Genomic DNA, 26,202 nt, shown 5'->3' with positions numbered 1-26,202 from the left:
CAGCACCATGTCTGCCTGTAAGCTGCCGTGATAATAATGGACTAAACCTCTGAAACTGTGAGCCAGCCCCAATTAAATGTTTTCCTTTATAAGAGTTGCTGTGGTCATGCTGTCTCTTCACAGCAATAGAAACCCTAACTAAGACACAGAGTCTTCTATGCCCCTGGTGGGCTTTACCCTCAATTTTGTAGCCCAGGCTGATTTCAAATTTATTATTCTCCTGCCTCCGCTTCCCAAGTGCTGAGATTTCAGGTGTGTGGCATCATGCCTGACTTTACTTTTGTCTTAATCTTACTTCACCACAGTTTGTATTATTTTGTGTGATTATTTATCCTGCGTGTGGTGAACTCTGTAGGGCAGGGCTCTTCCTTGCAATCCATTCCAGTAGGTTTCTGAATTGCAAACTCAACACTCACATCATTCTACCCAGGACTCTATATTGTTCATGCCCTCCTTTCTGACATCAGCATTCAATCTCCCTGTAGCACTCCAAAGTCCATTTCAATCCATGGACATTGCTTTGACACATTTTATTAAGCATCTACAATGTATACATAGTATGCATAGCATAGTATATAAAATCACACTTTCAAAATAGATTGTTTTGTGTAGCCTTCCTCTTTTAAAAATGAAGACTGCACACACACACACACACACACACACACACACACACACACACACACACACTCTGATATTGAATTTACTTCATGTAGCAGGGGTTCATAACATTTACCGAGTCACATATTCTTTGGGAATTTATTACATAATTCTATGGTCTGTTTTCTCCAATTAAACACACATACACACACACAAAAAAAAAAAAAAAACAAAAAAAAACCCCATAAATCCTAATAGCAAATATCTACTGTAAGATGTCCTTATAGGTTTCTGACTGGGTGACCCTTCCCACATCAATTATGTCTAAGATAAACAAAATATTTACATTTTCTTCTCAGAACTTTGAAGTAGAGGATAATAAAAGAGTGAGTCTCAGAGGCTGAGGTGATAGCTCAGCCAGTAAAACTGAGGACCTGAGTCTGGATCCTCAGCAGCCACATAAAAGCCTGCCATGGTGGTAGCATGCATCTGTAATGCCAGCACTAGGGAAGTAGAGTCAGTGGAGTTCCAACCAGCCCAGGCAAATTGGTGAGCTCCAGGGTTAGAGAGAAACCATGCACCTTAACTAGGTTTCTCTTGCTGTGATAGAGACCATGGTGAGAGACACTGCATCTTAACTAGGTTTCTCTTGCTGTGATAGAGACCATGGTGAGAAACCCTGTGTCTTAACTAGGTTTCTCTTGCTGTGATAGGGGCCTTGGTGAGAGACCCTGCACTATAACTAGGTTTCTCTTGCTGTGATAGAGACCATGAACAAAAGCATTTTGAGGAGGAATGTATTTATTTGGCTTATCCATCCTCATCATAGTCCATCAACAAGGGAAACAAGGCATGAACTCCAACAGGGTAGGACCCTGGAGGCAGAAACTGAAGCATCAACCATGGAGGAACACCACTTCCTAGCTTTTCCTTTCCATGGATTGCTCAGCCTTCTTTTTTATACAACCCAAGACCACATGCCCCAGGGTAGTACCTCTCATAAAGGGATGAACCCTTCAACATCAATCATTTGTCAAAAAAAATGCTCCACAAATTCCTACAGGCCAGTCTGATGGAAACATTTTCTCAATTGAGGTTCCCTCTTTCCAGATGACTCTTGCTTGTGTCATGTTGACATAAAAGTAACCAGTACACCCTGCCTCAGTTAGTGACTGAGGAAGACACTGATTCTGACTTCTGGCCTCCACTCATCTGCACACACATAAGCACATGCACCTGTACACACACACACACACACACACACACACACACACACACACACACACACACATCCACATCAAACACATATATACAACACACACACACACACACACACACACACAGAGAGAGAGAGAGAGAGAGAGAGAGAGAGAGAGAGAGAGCGAGCCTGGTTTCTCTCTATGGACCAAGAGCAAGGAGTGGGTAGGGTGAAAGAAATATTTTATTGTACTTGTTCAAGCCCTGTATTTGACCAGCAGTCATCCTGAACCTTAATCTTTTTCTTTCTTTCTTTCTTTCTTTCTTTTTCTTTCTTTCTTTCTTTCTTTCTTTCTTTCTTTCTTTCTTTCTTTCTTTCTTTCTTTCCTTTTCCTGAGAGGAAAGGGTTTATTTCAGCTTATAATTGTAGTTTATCATAAAGGGAAGTCAGGGCAGGAACTGAAGCAGAGGCCATGGAGGAATGCCACATATTGGGTTTCTTCTCCTGGCTTGCTCAGCCTACTTCCTTCTACTACCCTGGATCACCTGTCCAGTGGCAGCACTGCTCACAGTGAGCTAGACCCTTCCATATCAGTCATCAATCAATAAAATGCTTTCGCTCACTTGTCTACAGCAATCTGATGGAGGCATTCTCAGTTGAGGGTCTCTCTTCCCAGATCCAAGCTTGTGTCAAGTTGGCAAAACAAACAAACAAAACCCTAACTGGCACAAGGATCTTGCTGAACCTTCATCTTAATCTTAACATTTTTTGCTTATGAAAACCCAAAATATTTTCTTGAAACACCTCTGTTCGTATACATTTTAAGTTAAATTCTAATATTGTTCCTTTTGCTTGAATAGTTGCAAAGGCTACAGTGACAGTGTGAGATTTAACCTAGTGGCATTTCTCTGTGTCTTCTGGGCTCCTCCTTGCATGTCCCAATAAAATACAAGTATCACAGTAACTAGCCCTAAATCCCTAGCATGCATCTAACAGAGATAACTCTCTTTGCTTCCTCTGTCAGAAGCCTTGATGCTGAGTTGTATAAATCACTGCTCGACTTCTTCACTGAAATCATTCTTTCCCCTGAATAATTGATGATGAATCTTGTGTGGAGGTTACCAAATTACAAATTTGTTTATTTGTATTATTTTTTTAAAGATTGTGTGTGTGTGTACATGTACAAGAGTGCAGGGACATTCAGAAGACAGAGGGTATCAGATCCTGGAGCTGGAGTTACAAATGCTTATACTGGGAGCTAAACTCAGTCCTCTGCAAGACCAGTACATGCTCTCAACCACTGAGGTGTCTTTCCAGCCATTCTCTGATGTTTTGAAACTAGCTCTTGCTCTGTAGCCAAGGCTAGCTTGATGTTCTCTTCATTGCCCTGGTTGCCCTTGAAAACTCATGGCAGTCTTCCTATCTTAGCCTCCTTAGTGCTTGGAATACAGGCATGAACCACGTACAGGACTTTTTGTTGGTTATGCCAATACAGATACAGAGGTTTCTTCTCCCATCTATGAACATATGGGGTGCACATTGCCCATGTGTCACTTCCATTATTTAGAATGATGCTCAAGTTGCTGAGGCTTTGCCAATGAGGGCCCCTCCCTACTCTTTTGTGTCTCCTGGCATAGCCCCATTACTGTGAGAACAGTTCTTTTTTTCTAGATCTTTCAGACTCCATTGGAGTTTCTCTGCCTAGCTCTTGAGTCACACCTTTCCCTAAGCACTGAACTTTGTCCTGAGACAAAGATGTGGATATTGTTGCTAATGGGAGTGTTTCTGCTCTCACATACTCTGAGTCTCAGCTTTGCTGGCTGAGCTAGCTGGGCACTGCCCAGGTGTTCTGTGTAGACAAAGGTAAAGGATATTTTTATGCAGGCAACCTAGTATTTCCCTATGTTTTTTGATTACCCATGTATCATTTACCAACTACTTATCTATTGTCTACCTATCTACCATCTATCTATTATGTATCTGTCATGTATCTACTAGCTATTGATCTATCTCAGAAGCCATGGGTTGATATTAATATCTCCAATTCTAATCTAATACAAGAGAGTTGCTTCTAGTTTTGTTTCCACCCTGTCTTAGTTAGGGTTACTATTGCTGCAACAAAACACCATGACCAAAGAAAGTTGGGGATGAAAGGGTTTATTGGCTTACACTTCACAGCACTATTCATTGTTGAAGGAAGTCAGGACAGAAACTCAAGTGGGGCAGGAACTTGGAAGTAGGAGCTAATAATACAGAGGCCATGGAGGAGGCTTGCTTACTGGTTTGCTACCCGTGGCTTGCTCAGCCTGCTTTTTTATAGACTCCAGGACCACCAGCCCAGGGATAACATCCCCCACAATGGGCTAGACCCTTTCTCATCAATCACTAAGTAAGAAAATGCCCTACATGCTTGCCTACAGCCTGATCTTATAGAAGCATTTTCTTAACTGAGGCTCCCTCTCTCAGATGACTTTAGCTCGTGTCAGTAGCTTCTGTCAAGTTGACATGAAACCATCCAGAAGACACCTTTCCAATATCTGCAACTTGTTTCTTGTCTAAGGTAAAACACCCAGTGCCTGTGACTCTCCACTTCTTACTGCAGCAGCCTCTCTGTAGGTAGCTGATTTTGAATTGTCCCCCATGCCACCTCCCCACAGGGGTGCCCACCTGATGCTTGGTCTCTAGCCCTTTCTGCTGGCTCCTTCTGGAGTCGCCCTCCTCTCCTATCTTAGGCTGAAACCCAGCACTGGGTAGCCTCTTGGATAGAAGTTTCCTTCATGCAGTGGAGTCAGGGTGCCTCTCCAAACCCACTTCTCTTCCACTTCACTATTGGGGACACAGTGTGTAGGAAGGGAAGAGGAAGAAAGAAGAAAGAAAATTGTTTAATGGGCTGCTCCCATGTCCTTGTGGTGAATATAAAACACTCTTTATAGAGGAGGGGTAAACTGTTATTAAGTCTAGGTTTTCTGAATGTATCTTCAGATGGCATTAAATGTTCAATTTCATTCAAATTAAATGGATACATTTCAGGATGAATGCCTGTAAGTTTGAATCAACTCCCTCATTGGGTCATTATTTTTGATTTAGCATTTTCTGCAAGCCTTTAAGAATGTAGACAATGAAGAGAGCCATATTTCTTACCCCTCATCCCCACCCCCACCCATTCACCATGATACTGACATAGTTTCTGCATTGATTCACAGTTAAGCAAATATCTAATGTCTACAACTCAATCATGTAACTGTGCAGAATTTTTATAATGGTACACAATTGCTTTCAACTGTTTTATACATTTCAGTATCCTAATTTGTACAATGTAGTAAGGTGTTGTGTAAGTTGGATGACTCCCTAAAACAGGCTGCTACTGAAACCCCAATTATAGAGCATCGGGGAGAATTTCAGTACTAAAAACAAAAACTCTTGCTATTGTTCTTAATCTTTATGCATCGTATTCATATGTTTGCTGTTGAGAAGCTCAAGAATTATTAAGTATAACAGGTAGTTTAGGGTAAGGAGACTTTATGAGAATTACATAAACTCTCCTGAACCAGTGGGGGCAAAATTACATACCATTCTGTCAGAATAATGTGACACTTAAGTACTCCTTTTGGGTTTGTGAGGGCTTTGTAACCTGGTTGGTAAAGAGACAATTTAAATTGCTCTTTTTAACAGTGCTGTTCAGCAATAAAATGAAATGTCAATACTTCAGAAACTGAATAAAGCTAATTGTTAGGAATTACATCTTGGCAGTCTCTGAAAATGGAACGCAAAGTAGGCTTCCGATTATTTTTACACATTGAACCAGAGGGATGTTTTCAGCCCAGCTGGCTGCTTTTAATACTTAACTTTCCTCGATGCATTAAGGCCTGCAAACAGCTGAGTGCCGAGAAAAGTACATTCCTTTATGATCTCACCATCTAAGGGAACAGGAAGATTTCTGGTCAAGGCCTGGGATGGCCTGCTTAACTCTGTTCCTAAAGATGAAGAAGGTTCTTCCAGTTCGTTAGGCCTAAGTGTTGGGCTTTGGGGCCAGGCCATAGGAAAGAGGTTCTGTGTTACTGTGCCTCCGTGGACAACAGGGGCTAGAGCCTGCAGTATCACTCAGTATTTGAATTAGGTGCTGGTAACTGAACAGACTTCAGACTTCCAGGGAGAAACTGCTCATCAACCGATGGTCCAGGAGAGGAACTGGCTGACCTGACATGCTGGTTGCTACTCAAAAAGACATTTGGGAAGTGAAAGCAAAACCAATTAGGATAAAATTTAGATAAGGCAGGATAAGCTGGGCAGGAAAAGACAACTAGGGAAACATAAAGAGTGGAAAGGAAGAAAGAAAGAGAGAGAAGGGGGATGGAGGAAGGGAAGGAGGTAAGAAGGAAGGATGAAAAGAGGGGAGGGAGGGAGAGAAGGAAGGAAGGAAATGGCTTTGTACCTGGAGTGAGCGTGGGAAGGCAGTGCGTGAGTCAGTGGAACATTGATGGAAGGGACTTTGTGGGAAAGAAAGTATGACTGCTTTCTGATCCAGAGCTACCATAGATGCTTGCCATGTTCCCAAACACCACAGATTCCATCTGAAGTGGCTACAGGTGAGGGCAGTCCTGTAAATGGGGTACTCAATTTTTGAAGAGAGCCTGTTTAGAATATTAGCAAATTTGAATTTCCCTCTTTATGACTGGAGCCCAAAAGATGGTCGACTCTAAAAGGTGGCAGATGGCTGGGGGAGTGTGTTGCATGGGTGGAACACTGAAGCAGAGAACTCCAAGGGGGAGCACAGAGGCTCTGATGATGTGGTTTAGGAGGACAAAGGTTTGGAGTGTTTTGAGGTTGAGTGATATAATTAAGATAGCCACTGAAAATACGATGTGATATTGGCTCTGAATTACTCAATTGTTTGTTACTTGATCAAGGTGAATAAGCAATTTTGTTTGGAACTATTCTAAATTTCCCGTTAGCATAGAGGAAATAGCATGGCTAAAATGAAGTGCTGCCCGGTTGCTTGGTGACTAGTTGCTAAATTGTTTCAAAAACAGGACTCATGAGACAGCTCTATTTAATACCGAAGAGGGTTTGGTTTTGTTTTGTTTTGTTTTGTTGTTGTTTTTGGTTTTTCAAGACAGAGTTTCTCTGTGTTAACAGTCCTGGCTGTCCTGGATCTCGCTTTGTAGACCAGGCTGGCCTCGAACTCACAGAGATCGACCTGCCTCTGCCTCCCAAGTGCTGGGATTAAAGGTGTGCTCCACCGCTGCCCGGCCAGTGCTGAGGAGTTTATGTGAAGCAACCTGGGTTGAGATTCAGCAGTGCAATGCTGGTCGGAAGACCACAACTATTGCTTTGTAGGGAAGATGTTTTTCCATTTACCCTGGAAGTGAGTCTCTTACAAAAATGAGTAGTGTAGCTATGTTAGAGCAATTGCTTCCCATGAGCAAGTCCTGGCCCAGCAATGGGGAAGCAGAAAGAAGAGGAAGTAAAAGGCAGGATGGGAAATTTTCTTTTCATAGAAACATGGCTAAAAAAATTGGATTAGAGGGCAAAGAAAGCATAGACGCATTGCCTTTCAGAAATGGACTCAACTTTCTACCTCTCAAAAATGGATTCTCCTTTCTACCTCTCAGAAAAGGGTTCTACTTTCTTGGGAAAGTATGCAGCTGGTATTTTGTATAGCTGTATGGTAGAAAAATAATCTCTTTATATAAGCACCTAAAAAGACCATACTTTTTGACAGTTTAATTTGAAAATCATTTCCAAAACTGGAAAGTTCACCGAAACCATTTTGGGCTTTCTGCCTTCCGGTGAAGATTGGCAGAGGAGAGAAGAGATGCTGAGAAGTCTCATTCATTTAGACAGCCACAAAAATAAACCAGACCAAGGAGTCTACTCACAGTACAGAGTAAAGGGCAATACACTGCACATTAGTAAACAAGGCTGAGTTTCAGTTCAGAAATCTCAACTCAAACAGATTCAGTCTTTTTTTTTTTTTTTCTGGCTTTATAACATTAAAAACTAAAGATTCACCAAGCCATGGCTTTGTGTCATGATGTCCTGGTCAGATAGTTTCCCAGGGACTACTGCATCCAATTTTGGAGCTTTGGCTGTCCTGAGCAAATGAAAAGCATCCGAGGACTCTGCTTCCAGGGTTTGTTTGAAGCCAGCTCTGCAGTATATTTCATCTGACAGATATTGGCACCAAGGGGCAATTGAAAAGAAAACAGCACTACACCAGAAATTTTATACCTTCCAGGGAGCAACATGAATCCCAGCACTCCGTCCATTAACAGGTACCCAATCGTTAGAAGCCAGTTACCATTTTATATACTTTCAATATTTTTGCTTATATTGATTCATTATTGTATATGGCAATATTTAGTTATAAAACAATCCTACCATTTAACCTCACCATAGTAGTAGAAAATAGTTCCTACAGGCAATAGACTTCTCAAAAAGCAGTGACATCCCATATGATATTTACTGCTACTGTGTTCAGACCATGACTTTTGATCAGAATATGTTTCTTTGTATTACTGGCCTTTGTCACGGAATATGAACAGTGTGTACTTTTAAAATCGGTTCTGATGACTAGGTTGGACTGAGCAAAGAGCAGAACCCAGATTCTGGGTTGCCTTGTGGGGTTGTACCAGTGCACACTTACTCAGAAATCATGCAAATAGCAACCTCATGATGGAGGACCTGATATCCTCACAGGAGGATGTCTGTGTCTGACGGCATCTGAAGTGAGCATGATTTCTGATGCATTCCCATCAAGTTGGGGAATGATTGTATTTCTCTGAGTTACTACTTTCCAAGCACAAATTGTGGAAGTTGCTTTATAGAGTGGGGAGACAGAAGGCTATACCTTCGGCTTTCAAGGCGTCTGCCTCATCCATGATGGGGCCAATGGAGTGATAAATACTCCTGTGAATACTGACAAGCCTCCTATAAAATTTTTAAATTGTAAACATCCAAAAGAGTTGTAGTGTTGTCCTTCTTAGTACAGTCTGTCAATCTGGCAATTTAGGAAACTTACCCTAAAAATGATAAAATATTGCAAGTGCTTGTATTTTAAATACATTGTTGCAGTTCTAAGGGCCTTCCTAGTGTTATTCCCAATGATGCAAAGAAGCAGAGGATGTGGGCTTTGGACCACTGCTGCAGAGACAGGCAGCCAGGACTCGTTCTTGTGCTGGTTTGCTGCCTGGAAAGGCCTCCGATTCTAAGCAAATGTCTGTAGCTGCCAAGGAAGATGTTTGGTTTTCTGACGTGAAAGTTGTTCATCTTCCTTTTAGGGGATGCACCTCATAAGGACAGCGTATTAGTTACTTTTCTTGTTGATGTAACAAAAATCCCTGACCTGAAGCAATTAAAGGAGGGACTGGTTTTTCTTTGATCTCAGTTTGAGGGTGGGAAGGTGCCAGCAGGCTTGTGTGAGGCGGCTGGTCACATTGCTCCCACAGTCAGGAAGCCCAGAGTGATGCATGATGGAGCCCATCCGGCTTTGTCCTTTTACCTTGTATTTAGTCTGTCCCCAAAGTCCCTTCACCACTCAGAGTGGCTCTTCTTGCCTTCAGTTAAACCTCTCTGGGAAAGCCCTAGGAGACCCATCACTAGCCAACCCAGAGGGGGAAGGTCAGACAGTCTGCGACTGCTTACAAGGTATTGTCATACAAAGTAGTTGGAGCTGTGGAAGTGGAGAGGGGACTGGTAAGCAGAGGAGATCTAGGGTAGAAAAGTCTACACAGGCTTGGCATTCCTCAGCTCAGCTCCATGACTAGAAACTTAGAAGGTTTGAGGAAACACATGATGGACCTTAACTATGCAGACCTGGCTAGACATGAACACTTCTCACAGGCTGCCTCTCACTGCAGAGAAGAACAAGATGTCTTGTCAGATTGAGGAAACAGACACCCTTTGACCCAATTATATATAAAGAATTTGATGATTAGTTTGTCGTTCATTCACCTGATTCGTTCCGCTGACACTGGCTGGATTCTCAGTGCATAGACTCTTCTGGGACATGGAAATGCCCAACAGGACACAGCACTCAGAACCTGTCTCTCGTCATGAAGCCAGATAAGCAAATTAAAGCAACAATTGTAACAAGGTGTACTGAGAGCACTGGGAGAGGGGAACTGAGTGTACAGAAAAGCCCAGGAACAAACAGATGATGATCAGAGTGTATTCCAGGGGATTGGGAAATGGCTTCGTGAGGATATTCAGTTCCCTGTGAGCAGGAACTATCCCAGAGGGATGGGAAGCATTATTCTCTGGACTGAGGGATTGGCAAGTCTAGGAGACAATAAGCCTGTTCAGGGAACTGAAAGAAATATGCAGAGGGATCCTGGGAGCAGAGCTGTTGAGGGCAGCTGGTTAGAGTTGACTCTGGAGGGGTAGGCAAGCCCCAGATTGCATGAGATCTTTGCAAGGGTGGAGATTGTGTGGGGGGAGGGGATGCTGGGAGATTATGGGGTGGGACAGCACCGGGGGTAGACTGATATGAAGGAGCTAACAGGAGAAAGAGTGATCTGCAGGAACTTCAGGTGTTTTTATGTGAGAGCAAGTACAAGGAATGGGGGAGGGGGTGATGACAACATCTGCCTTGGGCAGCTCAGGGCCTGCAAGTTCTGTGATGGTGTGGAACTTCAAACATCAGCTTGAGAAGTTCAGCAGTGTCATCGGAAGACATGAATTTGCGATGCCTTCGTGTCATCCAGAGTGAGACACTGAGCAGTCATGTGTCCAGGGGAGAGCTGACCTGCAAAATATGGATCAAAGTGCTATCGTAAAATATGATCATTGTCAAATGGAAAGACATGATCATCCAGTGAGGGAGAAAAGACCAGAGCCCTAAGGAACAAAGGCAAGTTAGGGGAAGATGCAATGAATGTAAAGTAGGTTGAGAAGCACTGATCTGACTGTTAGTACACAAGGAGAAGGCTCTTCAGTGAATGCCCACACTGAGGAACATCCGTGGTGACCATTCAGACCACTGTGCGGCCTTCGGCTCCATCACTAAATGGTGTACACTGCTACATCAAAAGGAGAGGAAGTGCTATTGAAGCTACTTTAAAATTTAAAGAAAAAATCCAACAAAACCAAACAAATTTAATGCATAAGAATTTGTTTTAATTTTCCAGAATATCATCAAGAGTATCAACATTTCAGACAACAAAATTTTTTTTGTAATGCAATGAATGTTCTTGGGAACTTCTTTTGAAAATTTTAAGAGATTTTATCTATTTTATGTGCATGGGTATTTTGCCTGCATGCATGTATGTGCACCTTGTAAGTACAGTGCCCACAGAGGTCAGAAGAGGGCATCAGATCCCCTGGAACTGGCATTATGGATGGTTGTGTGGACAACCATGTATGCTAAGAACCAAACCTGGCTCCTTTGTAAGAGCAACAAGTGCTCTTAACTGCTGAGCCATCTCTCCAGCCCCAAAGTTAGTTAGTTAGTTAGTTAGTTAGTTAGTTAGTTAGTTAGTTAGTTTCTGTCTGTCTTTCTCTCTCTCTCTTTTTTTTAACATAGCACTTTCACTTCTTGGATACATGATTAGATCAGTGTTAAAATGATTCTGTACTTTAGGACACTGTTATTTGATGGTTAATGAATATGTTGTGATACAATTGTATAACATCACCATTTATTTTTTCTTTCTTTAGAAATAGGAACAAATTAATCTTTTTCTTAAAGAATGGGAATAATTTTTCTTTCATATGCATGCTTTGATTTGGTTTTTAAGGGACTTTTTTCCTCCATATTTTCAAAGCTTCGCAGGTATGTTCCCTAAGTCCAGTATCATAAAGAATAGTGAAGACAGACACAATTAGGAAAGAACATTTGGTTGGTTTTGATGAATAGCCCAAGGGTGTGGTTTTATGAGGTGATTCATTGTTTCCTTTCGGAGATTCAGCCATACACATCCACGCTAGTAGCATCACCAGTTGTTGGGTGGGTTTCCATCTAGCCTGGATTCTTTGCATTTCTCAAGATGATTTTAGTCTTAGAATTAATAAACAATGAAGATACCCTTGGGCATCATATCAGCACTGACTTCATTATATTTATCAACCATAGAGTCCTTTGTATTTTAAGAACAGACTCACATGAGTGCATATGTGCACATTCATCTCACATGTTTTCTCTTGTGTAGCAGCTGATCTCTCTCGTTTTATACTAACGAACGTGATGCTCAGTAGTGGATGCCAAATGGCTGCCTACAGGTACACAGGATGTGACTGCACACTGAGTCAAACTCCCGTTTCCCTGCCTATTTCCAACTCTTCTCCCTTAAGCTATGACGCCCTCCAGAGGCTGTTTGTCCACCACTGGGGATTCTATCAAAATTAGGAAAGTCCCATTCCCCAAAGTGAGCAGAAGTACACACCCATGGTGGAGATCAAGAACAACTAAGGATGAGAGACAAGCAGGCTGGGGACACAGCAAGCCACAGCCTTCGTGCAGTTGCCATTTTCCAGTTTGGCAGAGATGTGCACATGCAGGATTTCCTGGCTTTGCAGAGAACTCTCTCTGTCATGAGCAGCCTTTGAGGTCCTGGTGACTTGGTGAAATTTGCTTCTTGAGAAAATTCAGGTGAAGGCCAAGGAAAGATTTGTGCCTTCTCCAGATCTTCAGGACCCCTTCACTTTCAAGCTGCAATGAAGACAGAGCTGACATGTTCAGCTTTCTGTGGGGTGCCAATAATCAGGTCCTATTTCTGACATGGAAAGGCAGAGTTTATGTATGTATTTATGGCAAAAAAAAAGGATAGTGGGGCTATGAAGAACGCTGCCTGAAAATAATTCTCGATTAGAACTTCGTACAAAGAGCTGTTCTCATTAACACGGATCTGGGTAGGATTGTGTCGTATCCTGGGTGTTTATGTAGTGTCTGTGTGCTTGCTGTTGCTCTTTTAGGAATCCTGCTTTATTGGATTGTTACAACACTACATAGGGGAAGTTCCACAGAGAATATTAGACTGAAGCGGAGAGGTTGAGAAACACAGATCTGTAGTGACCAAGTGGTAGAGTGAGGATTTGTACTTGGGGTTTGGTTCCCTAGGAAAATCAGACAAAAAATTTCCACGTCTGAAGAAGTGAAAAATTGTCTGTCTGTCTCTGTGCTTCTAGCTGCAGCAACCACAGGGAAAATTTAACAAAGATGTGGCCCATCTGGGTTCACTGTTGCTTCTAACAGTACTCAAATGCGGAAGGAAGAAAAGGCCACCCTGGTACCTTCAATAACACATCACACACCACCATCCTATTAGTTACTTCACAACTTGCTGTGGCCTCTGTGACAGAACGTCTGATAGAGCAATGGAAGGAAGGAGGAAAGAAAAAGGAAGGAAGGATGAAAGAAGGAAGGAAGGAAGGAAGGGAGGGAGGGAGGGAGGGAGGGAGAGAGGGTGGGAGGGAGGAAGGGAGGAAGGGAGGAAGGGAGGAAATGTAACGGGAAGTTTTCCTGTGTCCCGCCTAGCCCTGCAGTAGGGACGAATCTCTCCCACCCACCATCCCACAGCTGCTTAATATTAATTACAAACCGTATGGCTTATGGCTAAGAATTCTTTCTAGCTAGCTCTTTCATCTTGATTAATCCATTTCTATTAATCTATGTATTGCCGTATGGCCATGGTATTACTGGTCTGCTGGCATGTTGCTCCTTTGGTGGCAGGCTGGTGTCTCCTCCACCTCCTCCACCTTTCTTCTTCCTGTCTCTCCCTCTTGGATTTCCTGCCTGGCTATAACCTGACTTGCCATAGGCCAGAGCAACTTCTTTATTAAGCAATAATAGCAACACATAGTCACAGCATACAGAAAGATATACCACAGCAAGGAAGGAAGAAGAAAGGAAGGAAGGTGTGGACAAATTTCTAAACAGTCTTATTAAATAAGAATCACAGAGAAAATTTAGGGCTGGAAGCCATAGAGATCAGAGAAATAGGAATAGCCACCAGCTAACCCTAGCTCACCATGCTACCATAGCTTCCCAAGAAAATGAGCTTCTTCCTGTCCAACCTGTGCCTTTATTGCCTTGCTGTTCTGCCTTCTCATTGGCTCTAAGCCCAGCCATCTCACTTCCTTGTCACTGCCTGTCTGTATAGACCTCCAGGTCTCTATGGTTGGTATTGGGATTAAAGGTGTGTGTCACCAGGCTTGGCTGTGACCTTGAACACACAGAGACTCTGCCTGCCATGTGATCAGATTAAGGATGTGTGCCACCACTGCCTGACTTCTGTTTATGGCTGGCTATGACCTTTGATCTCCAGGCAAATTTTATTTATTAACATATAAATAAAATATCACCACAGGAAGAAAAGGAAGGAGGGAAGGGAAGTGAAGGAAGGGTGGGTTTGCTTGGGGGCCACAGTTCAAGGGGAATACATATCTTGGCGGGGCAGGCATGACAGCAGACAGGAAGCAGACTGGAGCAGGAAGCAGAGAGCAGACAGGAAGCAGGGCCCAGGCTGTAAGGGATTGAGTCCACCCTAGCTCCATCTCTTAAGGTTCCACAACCATCCCAGTGTCACTCTCTGGGGACCAAGTCTTCCAAGCCATGAGCCTGTGGGAGGGAGACACAGCACATGCAAGCCTTGATGCCCCCATCATGCTGAGAACTGCTTGGCTGCAAACTGACCACAAGGGGCAAGTGAGCACTAACAAAGGTAGAGCCCGGACTGCTTGGAAATACAGCCATTCGCAAAACAGTCCACTAACTAAGGACTTTTTTATTTCACAAAATATGGAAGGGGAAGAAAATAAGATTAACATATACAGAGAAAGAAAAAACAGTAGCAGCATGTGGGCTTTCCAACATTAGCTTCTATCACCAATGTGCCAGGTTGAGAGGATGTGGTTTTAGTGATGTGTTTATTCATCCCATAGGCGTTTATTGAATGTCTGTTACGTACCAGCTACCTAATGTCGAGGGTATACAGACAGCTTATATTCTAGCTAGAGATAACAGAATGTCAACCAACGACAAGATTAGCAGTTGACTTTTGATAAGCAAAGTGTAACTTTTATAGTAAAAGTTCCTTTTGTAAGATTGGGGGTGGGGGAACATTACCAAAGAAAAGGGAGGAGGTCTTTTAGTAGAGTAGTGGCCTTCTGGGGTATGGAAATAAATTAGATGTCAGATCTGATTCTTGCATTTACACAGAAAATGTAGATTAGTTTGTTTTCTCTCTGTATTGAAGTTGATACTAAACTTCTGCTCGGAGAAGCTCATCAAAGAGCAGACTAATACTGACTGTTTTGACTCTTGGATAATTATGAATTGTGAAATAGATCAGGCAAATTCCTCCATAAACTCATCAGCAATAGAAGCAATGATCACGTGGAATCATCTTAGTGTATTAATAATTATTCTCATTTTATAGTACATCTCAAATTTTATACCAGGCCCAGCCAGGAGGCATGCCTGTAATCAAACAAATACTTGGAGCTGAAAGATACACTGAATCCCAGGCCAGGATGAGGCTGTGTACTGAGATCTTGTTGCAAATGTTTTTTTTTTTTTTTTTTTTTTCCACTTCTATTAGGATTGTTGGCTATGAAGTAAACTAGGATAATTACCACACTAGAAAACACAAAGTATTTCATCTAGAGACCTTACTAATGGAGACATTTCATCTTGAAGCTATAATTTGCCTTTAAAATTCAGTTGAAGTTGCTGAGAAACCAGATCTTTTAACTGTTCATGTTAAGCGTGTTATTTCAGAACTTCAGGACAGTGTGTGTTCATGAAACGTTCTTCACTGTGTCTGAGAGCAGGTGCTCTAGACATGAGGGTGATGTGGACTGTGATTTAATGCAGTCAGCCTGAGCAGGGAGAGAGCTGGTTAAGAAATAGGAGCATCAGTCAGCCTTGAGGCAGGGGAGGAGCTTGGTCCTGCCTTAACTTGGTAGGCCATGCTTTGTTGACTCCTATGGGAGGCCTTACCCTTCCTAGGAGTGGATGGGGGGAGGTAGAAGGAGGTGGAGGGAGGAAACAGGATGAGAGGAGGGAGGGGAAACTGTGGTTGATATGTAAAATAAATTTAAGAATTTAAGAAGGAAATAGGAGCATAGTAGGAACCGTGGATGGTGATTTACCACTGCGTGTAGGATTCATAGGGAAGCAAATCTGAGTGACTGAGTTTCTCACCGACAGATATGGCCTGTGCTTTGCTCGCCCGAGAGCACCCCATCTTAGTTTGCTTTCTATTACTGTGATAATCACCAAGACCAAAAGCAATTTGGGAAGGAAAGGATTTACTTTCCTTTTAGTCTACCATGAAGGGAAGTCGAGGCAGGAACCTGGAGGCAGGAGCTGATGCAGAGGTCATGGAGGAGTGCTGCTTACTGGCTTGCTCCCATGGCTTACTCAGCCTGCTTTCTTCCAGCACCCAGGACCACCTGCCCAGGGGTGGCACCACCCACAGTGGTCTGGGCCCTTTCTCATCAATCATTAATCAAGAAAATGCCCTATAGGTTTGCCTACAGGCTAATCTAATAAAGGCATTTTCTTAAATGAAGTGGCCTCTACTCAGGTGACAAAACCCAACAGCTCTCTCCCCTGAAATCAGGGTGCAATTTAACCATCTCTTCTTAGTTGAGGGGGAAGTATGTGTGACAGTCCCCACCTGCAGGCTCAACTGCACTCTTAGCTTGCCTTGGGAGCACCAAGCTGCCTCAGGGGGTAAACATACATTGGATCCCTCTTGGTGTGCCACAGAGTTCTCACCTTGCCAGCTGAGCCTTTTCCCTCACCAGGAGAAGACCAAGATAGTGAACAATCACTTCCTTTCTAAAACGTTTCATTTCATAATCATTCATGCATATATTATGTTTTGATCAAGCCCACTCTCGGTTTTCCCCCCATCCATCCCACTACTCCCCACCCCCAATATCATGTGCTCTTTTGTTTAAACACACCAAGTCCATTTAGTGTTGCTTGTATGTACATGGGTGTAGGACCCATCTATTGGAGCATGGATAGCCTCTGGGCGGGGGAGGAGGGACACATCCATGGAGAAAGTTGATTCTCCCCCTATTCACCCAGCAGCCTGCCTTGATCATGTGCTGTGGGTCTTGTGCAGGCAGTCACAGCTGCTGAGTTCTATACGCAAAGGCCCCGCCATACTCTGCACATACTATTACGCTCTAGGTACCCACTCCCCCAGCTCTTACAGTCTTTCCACCCCTTCTCATGCCTTGGAGGGAGGGGATGTGCTATAGATGCTAGAACAACACAAGTAGGAAATTAAAGACCTCTTAAAGTGTGTGAAGAGTCCACCTACCATTTGCCACACTCAGAGGACATTTGATGTTCCTGTGATGTTTGTGCCCACCTATACATTATCATCTATGGCCAGGTACACACACCTGTCAGATTCTAAAACAATATCTATATCCATCTGTAGCGTGAATTCTAATTGGTCTTAATAATAAAACCTGGAGTCAGATATCAGGGTAAATGCTGAAAGATCAGAGAAGTAAAGGAGCCAGCCACTAGAGAGACTTCTTACCTCTCCTGAATCCTCAGACCAAAAGGGGCCAAGCTCCTGTCTCCACCCTGCCTTATCACTTCTTCTCTCCGCCGAGTCATATCACTTCCTGCTTCCTCCTCCCAAGTGCCATCACTGCCTGGCCTCCATGGTTAACTAGTGGCTAGCTCCGCACTCTGATCTCCAGGCAAACTTTATTTGTTAGAGCACAAGCAGAATTTCACCACACCATCCTTATTCAGAAGTGCATGGAAATTTAGAAACCATTAATTACTTTTCCCGTGTCAGTGTTGAAAATACAAATCAACAGCTCAAGACAGAGCAAACCAGAACTGTTACTTGTTTGCCAAGCAAGAGAACCGAAGTCTCACAAGGCCTAAGTGACCATCCAGGAAGGTGAGGCTAGATGCAGAAACAGCTTCCTGTCAGGGCCTCCCGCCACACACACAAAAAAATCCCTATAATAAAATTTGGCTAGTTCAGGAGGAGATCACAGAGTCCCTGAAAGATTGGTCCTTTCTCTATTTTAGGACACAAGCATGCACATATAGTTTTCAAAGACTTGTAAGTGGCTTAGGTTATGTAGTGAGTTCTTTGGTTTGTAGGTGCTTAGAACTTAGGAAGGCGTTTCACCATCAAAAGAGAACGGTTCACCCTTAAGGTAGGGTCTTTGTGGTTGGTGACATTCACAGCCTCAGCGGTGCTGCTAGGTTGACACCTGTGTCACTGCTGGCCAGTGGGTCAGGCGGGTCAGATGGCCTCTACAGGCTCCCATTGAAGAAACTGCCCTGAGCCTTATGGTTCTTCAAGCCAATCTCAGGGTAGACATGCTGGTTTTCACCTCTTTGCTCTTCCCAGTGCAGAAATGATGTATCTTCTTGCTCATTTCGGCACCACCGAGGATTCTTAAGTGGCAAAACAAGGTTGGATACAAAGGCTGTGCAGTATTTCTAAGCTCTAAACACTAGGTTGCATCCTGAGCTAACAGCAGCACTGCTATCCGATGCCACCCAAGTCACCTGGGCTAACGTTCCAGACTCTTCCTCAGCATGGCTGCCTCTATAGTGACCTGTTCTACATCCAAGTCCTTGAAGCTACAGGCAGATGACAGTAATAGACAGTACCCCAAAGATTTGGGGAGATGTTAAGAGATTTCCTTTTTATAACATTTGAAATGTCTTTGTATATGTGTGGACGCACAGGTGTGGAGGCCTGAAGTGAATCTCAGATGTTCCTCAGGTGGTGTCTACATTCATTCATTCATTCATTCTTTCATTCATTCATTCATTTTTGAAACAATGTCTCACTGGCCCAGAGCTGTCAAACTAGATTAGGCTGGCTAGTAAGCCTTAAGGATCCACCTGTCTCAGACTCCCCAGTTCTGGGAATACAAGTCACATGTTCCCTACTGCACCTGACTTAGCATTTGATATTTCTATGGCAGACTCTTGCATAAAAAATAAGTATGTCTAGAGCCTTAGAAATATAATTTTATTTCTCATGTTTATGTTCATAATATTTTAGAGCCCTCTCTGTAAGAATTTGACTCTTGTCTGTCTGTATGGCTGCTACTCACAGTCACTATCAAAACACAGACACCTTCTCAGTAAACCCCTGTAGCTGGAGAGTTTTCTCACCAGGTCCCACCGAGCCCCGGCAGTCTGAAAGCCCACTTATAAAATAAACACACAGATGCTTACATTATTTAAACTGTTTGGCCTAATGGCTCAGGCTTCTAGCTATCTAGTTCTTACATCTTAAATTAATCCATTTCTATAAATCTATACCTTGCCACATGGCTCATGGCTTACCGGTATCTTCACATGCTGCTTGTCATGGTGGCGGCTGGCAGTGTCTCTCTCCGCCTTCCTGTTCTCTCAATTCTCCTCTCTGTTAGTCCCGCCTATACTTCCTGCCTGGCTACTGGCCAATCAGTGTTTTATTTATTGACCAATCAGAGCAGCACATTTGACATACAGCCCATCCCACAGAAACCCCCCCCAAATAAAACAAGAACTACACAAGATGTAGCTCCCCATGTTGATGGCTTCCTCTCTCTTCTTGGTCCCTATGCTCTAGGTGGGAGAGTTCAGAGCACATGCCGCTGAATGGACAGCCAATGTCACAGCCGAGTTCAAGGAAACAAGGAGGCGGCTGAGCGTGGAGATCTATGACAAGTTCCAGCGTGCCACCTCTGTGAAACGGAAGCTCTCTGCAGAGCTGGCGGGGAACCACAGCCAGGAACTGACTCCTTGTAGGAGAACCCTGTCCGTGAACCACCTGACCAGTGAGAGGGAAGTCTTGCCTCCCTTGCTGAAGGCTGAGAGCATCTATCTGAATGGCCTGACCCCTCGGTGTGCTGGTGAAGAGATAGCTGTCATTGAGAACATGAAGTAGCTCCCTTCTGGAAGAGTCTGAGGTGTAGCCATAGGGGAGGGCTTCTCTAGGCTCTTTGTGATTATTGCTGGTAGCATTTAAACATTGTGCATGACGAGCTGAAAGGAAAAGCAAATAGATACACCCAACTGGTCACCTTACATCCAGGGAGTGTGGAGTCCTGAGGCAGCACTCTGGGGAGGCTTGTGAGCTGTCCACTGAGTGGCGAGTGATGGACAGGCAGTGTCCGATGCCTTTTTGTGCCCAGACTGTTTCCCTCCCCCTTTTTCCTAACGTGCCATAAGGCCTCTGAATGAATTGGAATGCTTTGGTAGTCATGTAGCTTGGAGGGATCAGCCCTTGACTTTTCAGGGTTCACCTAACTGAGCCTGGATATGGACCACTTAGGGATGACAACATTTCTTTTTGTAAATGGCAAGAAATTCTTATGCAGCCTTTTACCTAAGAAATTTTCTGTCAGTGCCTTAACTTACGAAGAAACAGGACCCTCTCTAGTGGGCTTGTGGTTTCCCCTCCCTGCCCCCACCCTAGGCTAACCTCTGCTGATTCTTATTCTCACCCCCCCCTCCCCCCCGCATACCGTACCCTGCTGGAAGCGATGTGTAGCTTGACAGGAGAAAGAGATGCCAACCGCAGGCACAGCAGCAACACTCAGGAGCTCTGGCGTCACAAGGCACCACAGGGAAGGGAGGTCAGAGAAGGCCCTCTGAGTATTTATTTGACTGGGGTACCAATGGTACATCTATACATATGTACAGAGTAATAATTACCAGGCCGGTAACATCGGCTGCTTCTACACAGCCCCCTTTTTCCTGGCAGTATTTGGAGTTTATCATTTATTAATAACTAGTCATTTTTAAAGGCAGAAGAAGTGAGCACATACATCTATAATCTGAGGGATCTAATACGAGAAAGCTGCCCCAACTGATATCACAAGGTGATTTCAAACAGTTGGTATGAATTCATTCTGATGAAAAGAAAATAACGAAGCCATGGATGTGTATTTGCTAGTAAATAGCTCACTGCCAGCTTGGAATAGCCCATGAGGTACAGAAGGCTTACACCCTTTTCTTTTCTTGAGTGGTTCTTGCCAAATTGTAGGGTGGGGTGGTGCCCAGGAAGAGGGGGTGCAGCCCCAGCCACCCTAGGGTCCCTCTGCCGAGGTGACTTGGTGTGAGCACAGATGCCAGACTGGGGATCACTGTGACTTTTGCACATGGAATGATGCTGACTGCCGACCTACATCATCTCTAACAGTAGAGGAAATGCTGAGGAGCACAATTTAAGTCCCCAGAGTTATTTTTTTTTAAGATAAGAGAAGGCTGATAATCCATTTAATTTAAGTTTATATCCTATAATTCTTTTGGCTGTTTCAAGATTCAGAAAAATTTTAGTATCTGTATCTTGTAAACTGCTCCCCTTTCCTTTATTTTCATACTTACATCTACTGTACACTGTATATATAATTTTTAAAGTGCAGAAGGAAAATGATTCCTCTACATGTAATTGCAAAACTGATTTCTTTTCCTTTTGGGGGAGGGATGGGCATATGTGAACAGGTGGCATTCAGATTAAAGTCTTAAGAAATAAACCCAGGATCTTAAAAAAAAAAATCAAAGATTCATATTTTCCAAAATTTGAATTTAAGCTAGAAATGTAAATATCCAGTTAGCTTGCAGAGAGTACTTTTATAACTCCACAAAAGTTCTAACCAAAATTTTAGCAAGTTGGGCTCCTTTACAAAGAAAGCTACACCACCCATTTCCTCAGTCACCGTTCTGAAAGCTGATATGGTGGGATGTGCCACGTAAAAACTGTGAACTGGGCAGACAAATAAAGTTTGTAATTAAAGTCGGAGTTTCCTGTTTGCTGTGAGAACTTCAGTCTATTCCAAGCCTGATGGAACTGGGGGTGTCGGGTTTCCTGCTGGGTTGTTGCTATTTCTTCATTCACAATAGCTAAGAAATGGTTTGGGTCGACCTTGGTGGTGGTTGAACCCGGGGCCTTGCACGTGTACACATGGTAGACCAAGGACTACATGGCTAATGTTTGCTTGGTTTTTAAGACAGAGTATCCCAGACTGGTTCCCAATGTGTGGTTCTTTCGTCCTACCCTCCAGAGCACTGGAGCTAAGGCTGTAGGTTACCACGTCTGTTCTTCTTATGATGCGTAATACTGCCCTTAAAAATACATGCACAGTTGTCTTTGGAGGGTGTTGGCCCAAAGCAAATGACTGCAGTTTTGGAAGATGATACTTGTAGTATCATCAAATTCCAGGTGGTTTCTACCATGTTTTGTCACATGCTTAAGTCATTTTATTATTGTTAGAACTTGCCTTGACGCTGACATGGTCTGAAAAATGAACACCAGCAAGCAGCTGCTGTTTGTAGAAAATAATAAAATATCTGGGTAGTAGTGAAGCATAAGGGAGGCAGCTGCCAACCAGTCTTCTAGACTTGATGCCCCAAATATTGACTATTTATCATTTTTCCTTTTCCCTTTTTTCATTTTTGCAGTACTGGGGATTAAGCCTAGGGCCTTGAGCATGCTAGGTAAGTGCTCTACCTTGAACTAGAGCCCCAGCTCCCTTTCTGTTTTCTTATGAGCAAGATACAGATGTGCAACACCATGCACAGATGTGCAGATTCATGCTGTATACATATCTGGAAACTGGTCCCTGCACCTGTGGTTTGAATATAAAATGCCTCCTACAGATGCATGTTGTGAACACCTGGTCCCCACCTGGTGACCCTGCTTGTGAAGGTTTCGGAACTTTTAGGAGGCTGAGGTACATCACTGGGCACTGGGGTTGGGCTTCGGGGTTTTATAGTCTGGGCCCACTTCTTCTTTGCTCTGTTTCCTGGGTGGGGATGAAATGTGACCAGCTGTCTCCCTGTGCATGCCCATGCCTTCCCTACTTGTTGCCAGGGCTTCCTGCCGTGACGGAATCCACCACTCTGGAACTGTAAGCCAAACAAACCCTTTCTCCCTTAAATTGCCTTTCGTCAGGGTATTTTACAATCAAGGAAAAGAAGCGAGTACATGGCATCGATTGGGGGAGATTTTGCCATAGCCTGAGTGTCGCACCAGCTGAGATTGCTTTTATCTCCCCCAAGCTTTGCTCTGTTTATGCTCCTATGAAGACTACTGATTAGGATTTGGAGGTAACATTGTATTTTCTAGTGAGGTGGTTTTCTCCTGGATCAGTAACCAGAGCAAGAGTTCTAGCTTGGAGGATATTTGGAAAAAGAAATTTAGTCCTGAAATAAAGGTCAGAAATTCCCAGGTCCTTATTCTTAGGCCCAGGTGGCAGGTGATGTCCCTTGTCTGAGGCTTCAGCTGCTAAATGAGAAAGTGAGTCCTGTGAAGTTCTTTCAGTCTTGCTGCCCATATTTTTAATCATTGCTCCATAGTCTAGGCCGCACGTGCTTTTTTTTATACTTCTTTTTAATACAGCAAAATGTGAAAGGGACTCAAACATGTTTTTTGGCCTCTGGGAAAAAGGGTGAGGGGTCATGTCTATAGCTTTACCTCTTTCTCGAATTCTGAGAAACAGTGAGGAGAGAAAGGAGATCAAATCCCACCAAATTCCATGTCACAGATCAATAGAATGATTTGATTCTTGAGGCTGGATGTTTAAAACAGTTTCAGGCAGTTTGAGATGAAATGCCCGAACTCAGATCGGGACACTCTGGAGGCTTGGACCAGCTGTGCGTTGTTCAGACTTTGGTTTTATTTTTCACATTTCTGTAAATTTTTGCTGTCCTCATAAAATTCATAATACATTTACAGTTTTCATTTCTTATTAAAGTGAGAGTATAAATTTGTGGGGGTTTTATATAAGGATGTCTATTTGAGTGCCCAAATTAATTAAAATCAGCGTTGGTTTGTGCTAACATGTGTTCGCTGAAATATTATTTATAATGACATTACTGACCTGAATGTTCTCAGGCATTACTTCCAGTGTAGTGTGGCAGTGTCTGTTTACTTGGTAGGGACTTTGGAGGGTGACACCCTTTGCTGCTTTACAATGGGAGTTGTCATGAGACCTGCCTGCCTCTGTTACCCACACTCCGGCTCAAACATTTATACCTCTTTAATAGATCTCCACATAAAACACAACTATTCCCTCCTGAAAGATGGGAATTTTAAGTGTATAATGTTGGAATCCAGCTGATGTCTGTTAGTCCCAACACAACTGAGAGACTTGTCATTTGCTTGTTATTACATGTTTATTCCTATCAATAAGGGCTTTATTATTTTCATTTCCTACTTTTGATTCATGGTGCTTGATATCACAACTTTTCAACTATTATTTAATTTTGTAAATCTGTCTAGGAATTAGCTTTTGAACATATTTTCTAATAAGTGGATGCCTTTTATTGGCATTAGCTAAATGCACACTTAATACCCTTGCCAAACAAAATTTGATTTTTTTTCATGCTTAAATAACTGCATAAGCCATCTGGAAGTGATTCCAGTATTTGGCACATTTGGGATATTTCCAATATGGAGTATTAGTCACTTGCAAGGTATAATTTTTAAATTAGTGAAACTATTTCTCACTCAGTACATGGCTGACTGTTGTAGGTGGTGTTCTTTTGCATCACACACTAAGAGATGGTAATATGTCAGTCATTTTGTACTGTCTACTTTGATTAAACACCAAGTTAGACCTTTAAATCATATTAACATTAGACATATGTTTCTGGAGTTTATTAAACATTTTTAAACAAACATCAGTAAGTGTCATTTCCTGGTCTAGATTAAAATATAATCAGTAACCAAGTGTTTCATATTTGGGACAATGTTACATGAAGATTCTGTCCATGCATCTGATGAGGCCACCTTGCTTCTTTGTCAGGTAGGAGTTTGCTCACACATGAACAAAGTTGATTCTGACATTACCAAAGTCTCCAAGCAGGTTAGCCAAATGCATAAATCTCCCTTATGATGACAATGTATGTGCAAAGTAACTTGGACCTTGTTTCTGTCCGTATTGATCAATAGCCTTCAATGTGTCAATCACTAAAGATATAAAACCACTCAGAAGACAGAGAGATGCATGGTGCGAAGTTAGAGAAGCCCCCAGTGGTCCCTGAGAGACAGATCTGAGTTGAACTATGCAAACAGACTGGCAAGATGGCTTGGTAGGTACAGTTGCTTGCCTGATCACCAAATTCTAAGCCTGTAACCCACATGGTGGCAGGAGAGAACTCACTTCAGAAGTTGTCCTCTGACCTCCACATGTTCATCACAGCATATGCTCACTTGAACATATACACACACACCACACACCACACCACACACACACTACACACACACCACATACACCACACCATATCACACACATACATACACCACACCACACACACACACACACACACACACACACACACACACCACACCACACCACACACACACACACCACTCACACACACCACACACACACCACATACACCATACCACATCACACACACATACACACCACACACACATATACCACACACACCTACACACCACACCACACCACACACACACATACATACACATCACACCACACCACACCACATACACATACTACACAGACACACACACTCACACTACACATACACACACACCTCATACACACACACACACACACACACACACACACACACACACTAAATGTAAAACTGGAATTGAACCATGGGAGGGAGACTGGGGGATTCCAGTGCCTTCAATTGAGGATAGGAACATAAAGAGGAGAGAACGTTTCAGAGACTGACAGGTGGCCATGAGGAGTTACCACAGTAAAAACCCTCTTGCGATGCTGTGTTAATTTCTTTGCTCACACATGGACAAATGGCTGACAAGGAAAACTGAGAAGAAGAGGGATTTGCTTTCTGTTTTGCTCACCATGGAGAGTAGAGACCATCATGGCGGAGAAAACGTACCGTCACAAAGAGCTTTGGGCTGTGGCAGCCAGAGCAAGGGGCTGCTTGCCCACAGCTCCGTGGACAGGAAGCAGGACCAGGCTACAGCCTTCCAGGCCTGCCTCCTCTGTGACTCACTTCCTCCAGTGGGGCTTTACTTCCTAACCCTCCTCAAACAGCGCTGCCATCTGGTGATTGGGTTTTCAAACACATGTGAGCCAGTGGAGGGCATTTCACATCCAAACACTCATGGCAGCTAAAGTCCTCATGTGAGTACAAGCCGGGGAGAGAATGGCAACATGAATCATGGAGTTGAGAAGTTCTTTGTGTTAAGGAGTTCATACTGTTTAAAACAAGATGATGACTTGCCCTGGAGGAGATGGGAATGGGGGGAGGCGGGGGGGGGGGGGGGGGGGGGGCAGGAGGAGGGAAGAAAGGGGAATCCGAATCCGTGGCTGATATGTAAAATTAAATCAAATTATAAAATTAATGAAAACTTTAAGAATTAAAAAAACAAGATGATGAGGAACTGGGAGTTGGTTTCAGTAGTAGCATGCTTGCCGGGCACACACAAGACCCTGGGTTTAATGACCAGAACATATAGACAGAC

At 43.4% G+C, this 26,202-nt stretch overlaps 1 protein-coding gene across 5 annotated transcripts in view; it reads left to right on the top strand.

Annotated features, from left to right (window-relative positions):
- The window catches only part of Kcnk2 (potassium two pore domain channel subfamily K member 2), a 193,815-nt gene extending 172,281 nt beyond the window's left edge, over positions 1-21,534 (top strand). For all 5 annotated transcript variants that reach the window (XM_052737982.1, XM_052737983.1, XM_052737984.1 and 2 more), the window contains one exon: positions 19,360-21,534. In XM_052737982.1, the coding sequence (XP_052593942.1) occupies positions 19,360-19,677 (318 nt within the window). In that variant the 3' untranslated portion in view covers positions 19,678-21,534. The remainder of the gene's footprint in view (positions 1-19,359) is intronic.
- Positions 21,535-26,202: the final 4,668 nt, after the last annotated feature.

This window comes from Peromyscus californicus, unplaced genomic scaffold (genome assembly GCF_007827085.1).
Source record: "Peromyscus californicus insignis strain IS unplaced genomic scaffold, ASM782708v3 Scaffold_14__1_contigs__length_90479793_seg_2, whole genome shotgun sequence".
NCBI lineage: Eukaryota > Metazoa > Chordata > Mammalia > Rodentia > Cricetidae > Peromyscus > Peromyscus californicus.
Note: the sequence above shows the minus strand (reverse complement) of the source record. Positions and strands in the feature narration are given on the sequence as shown.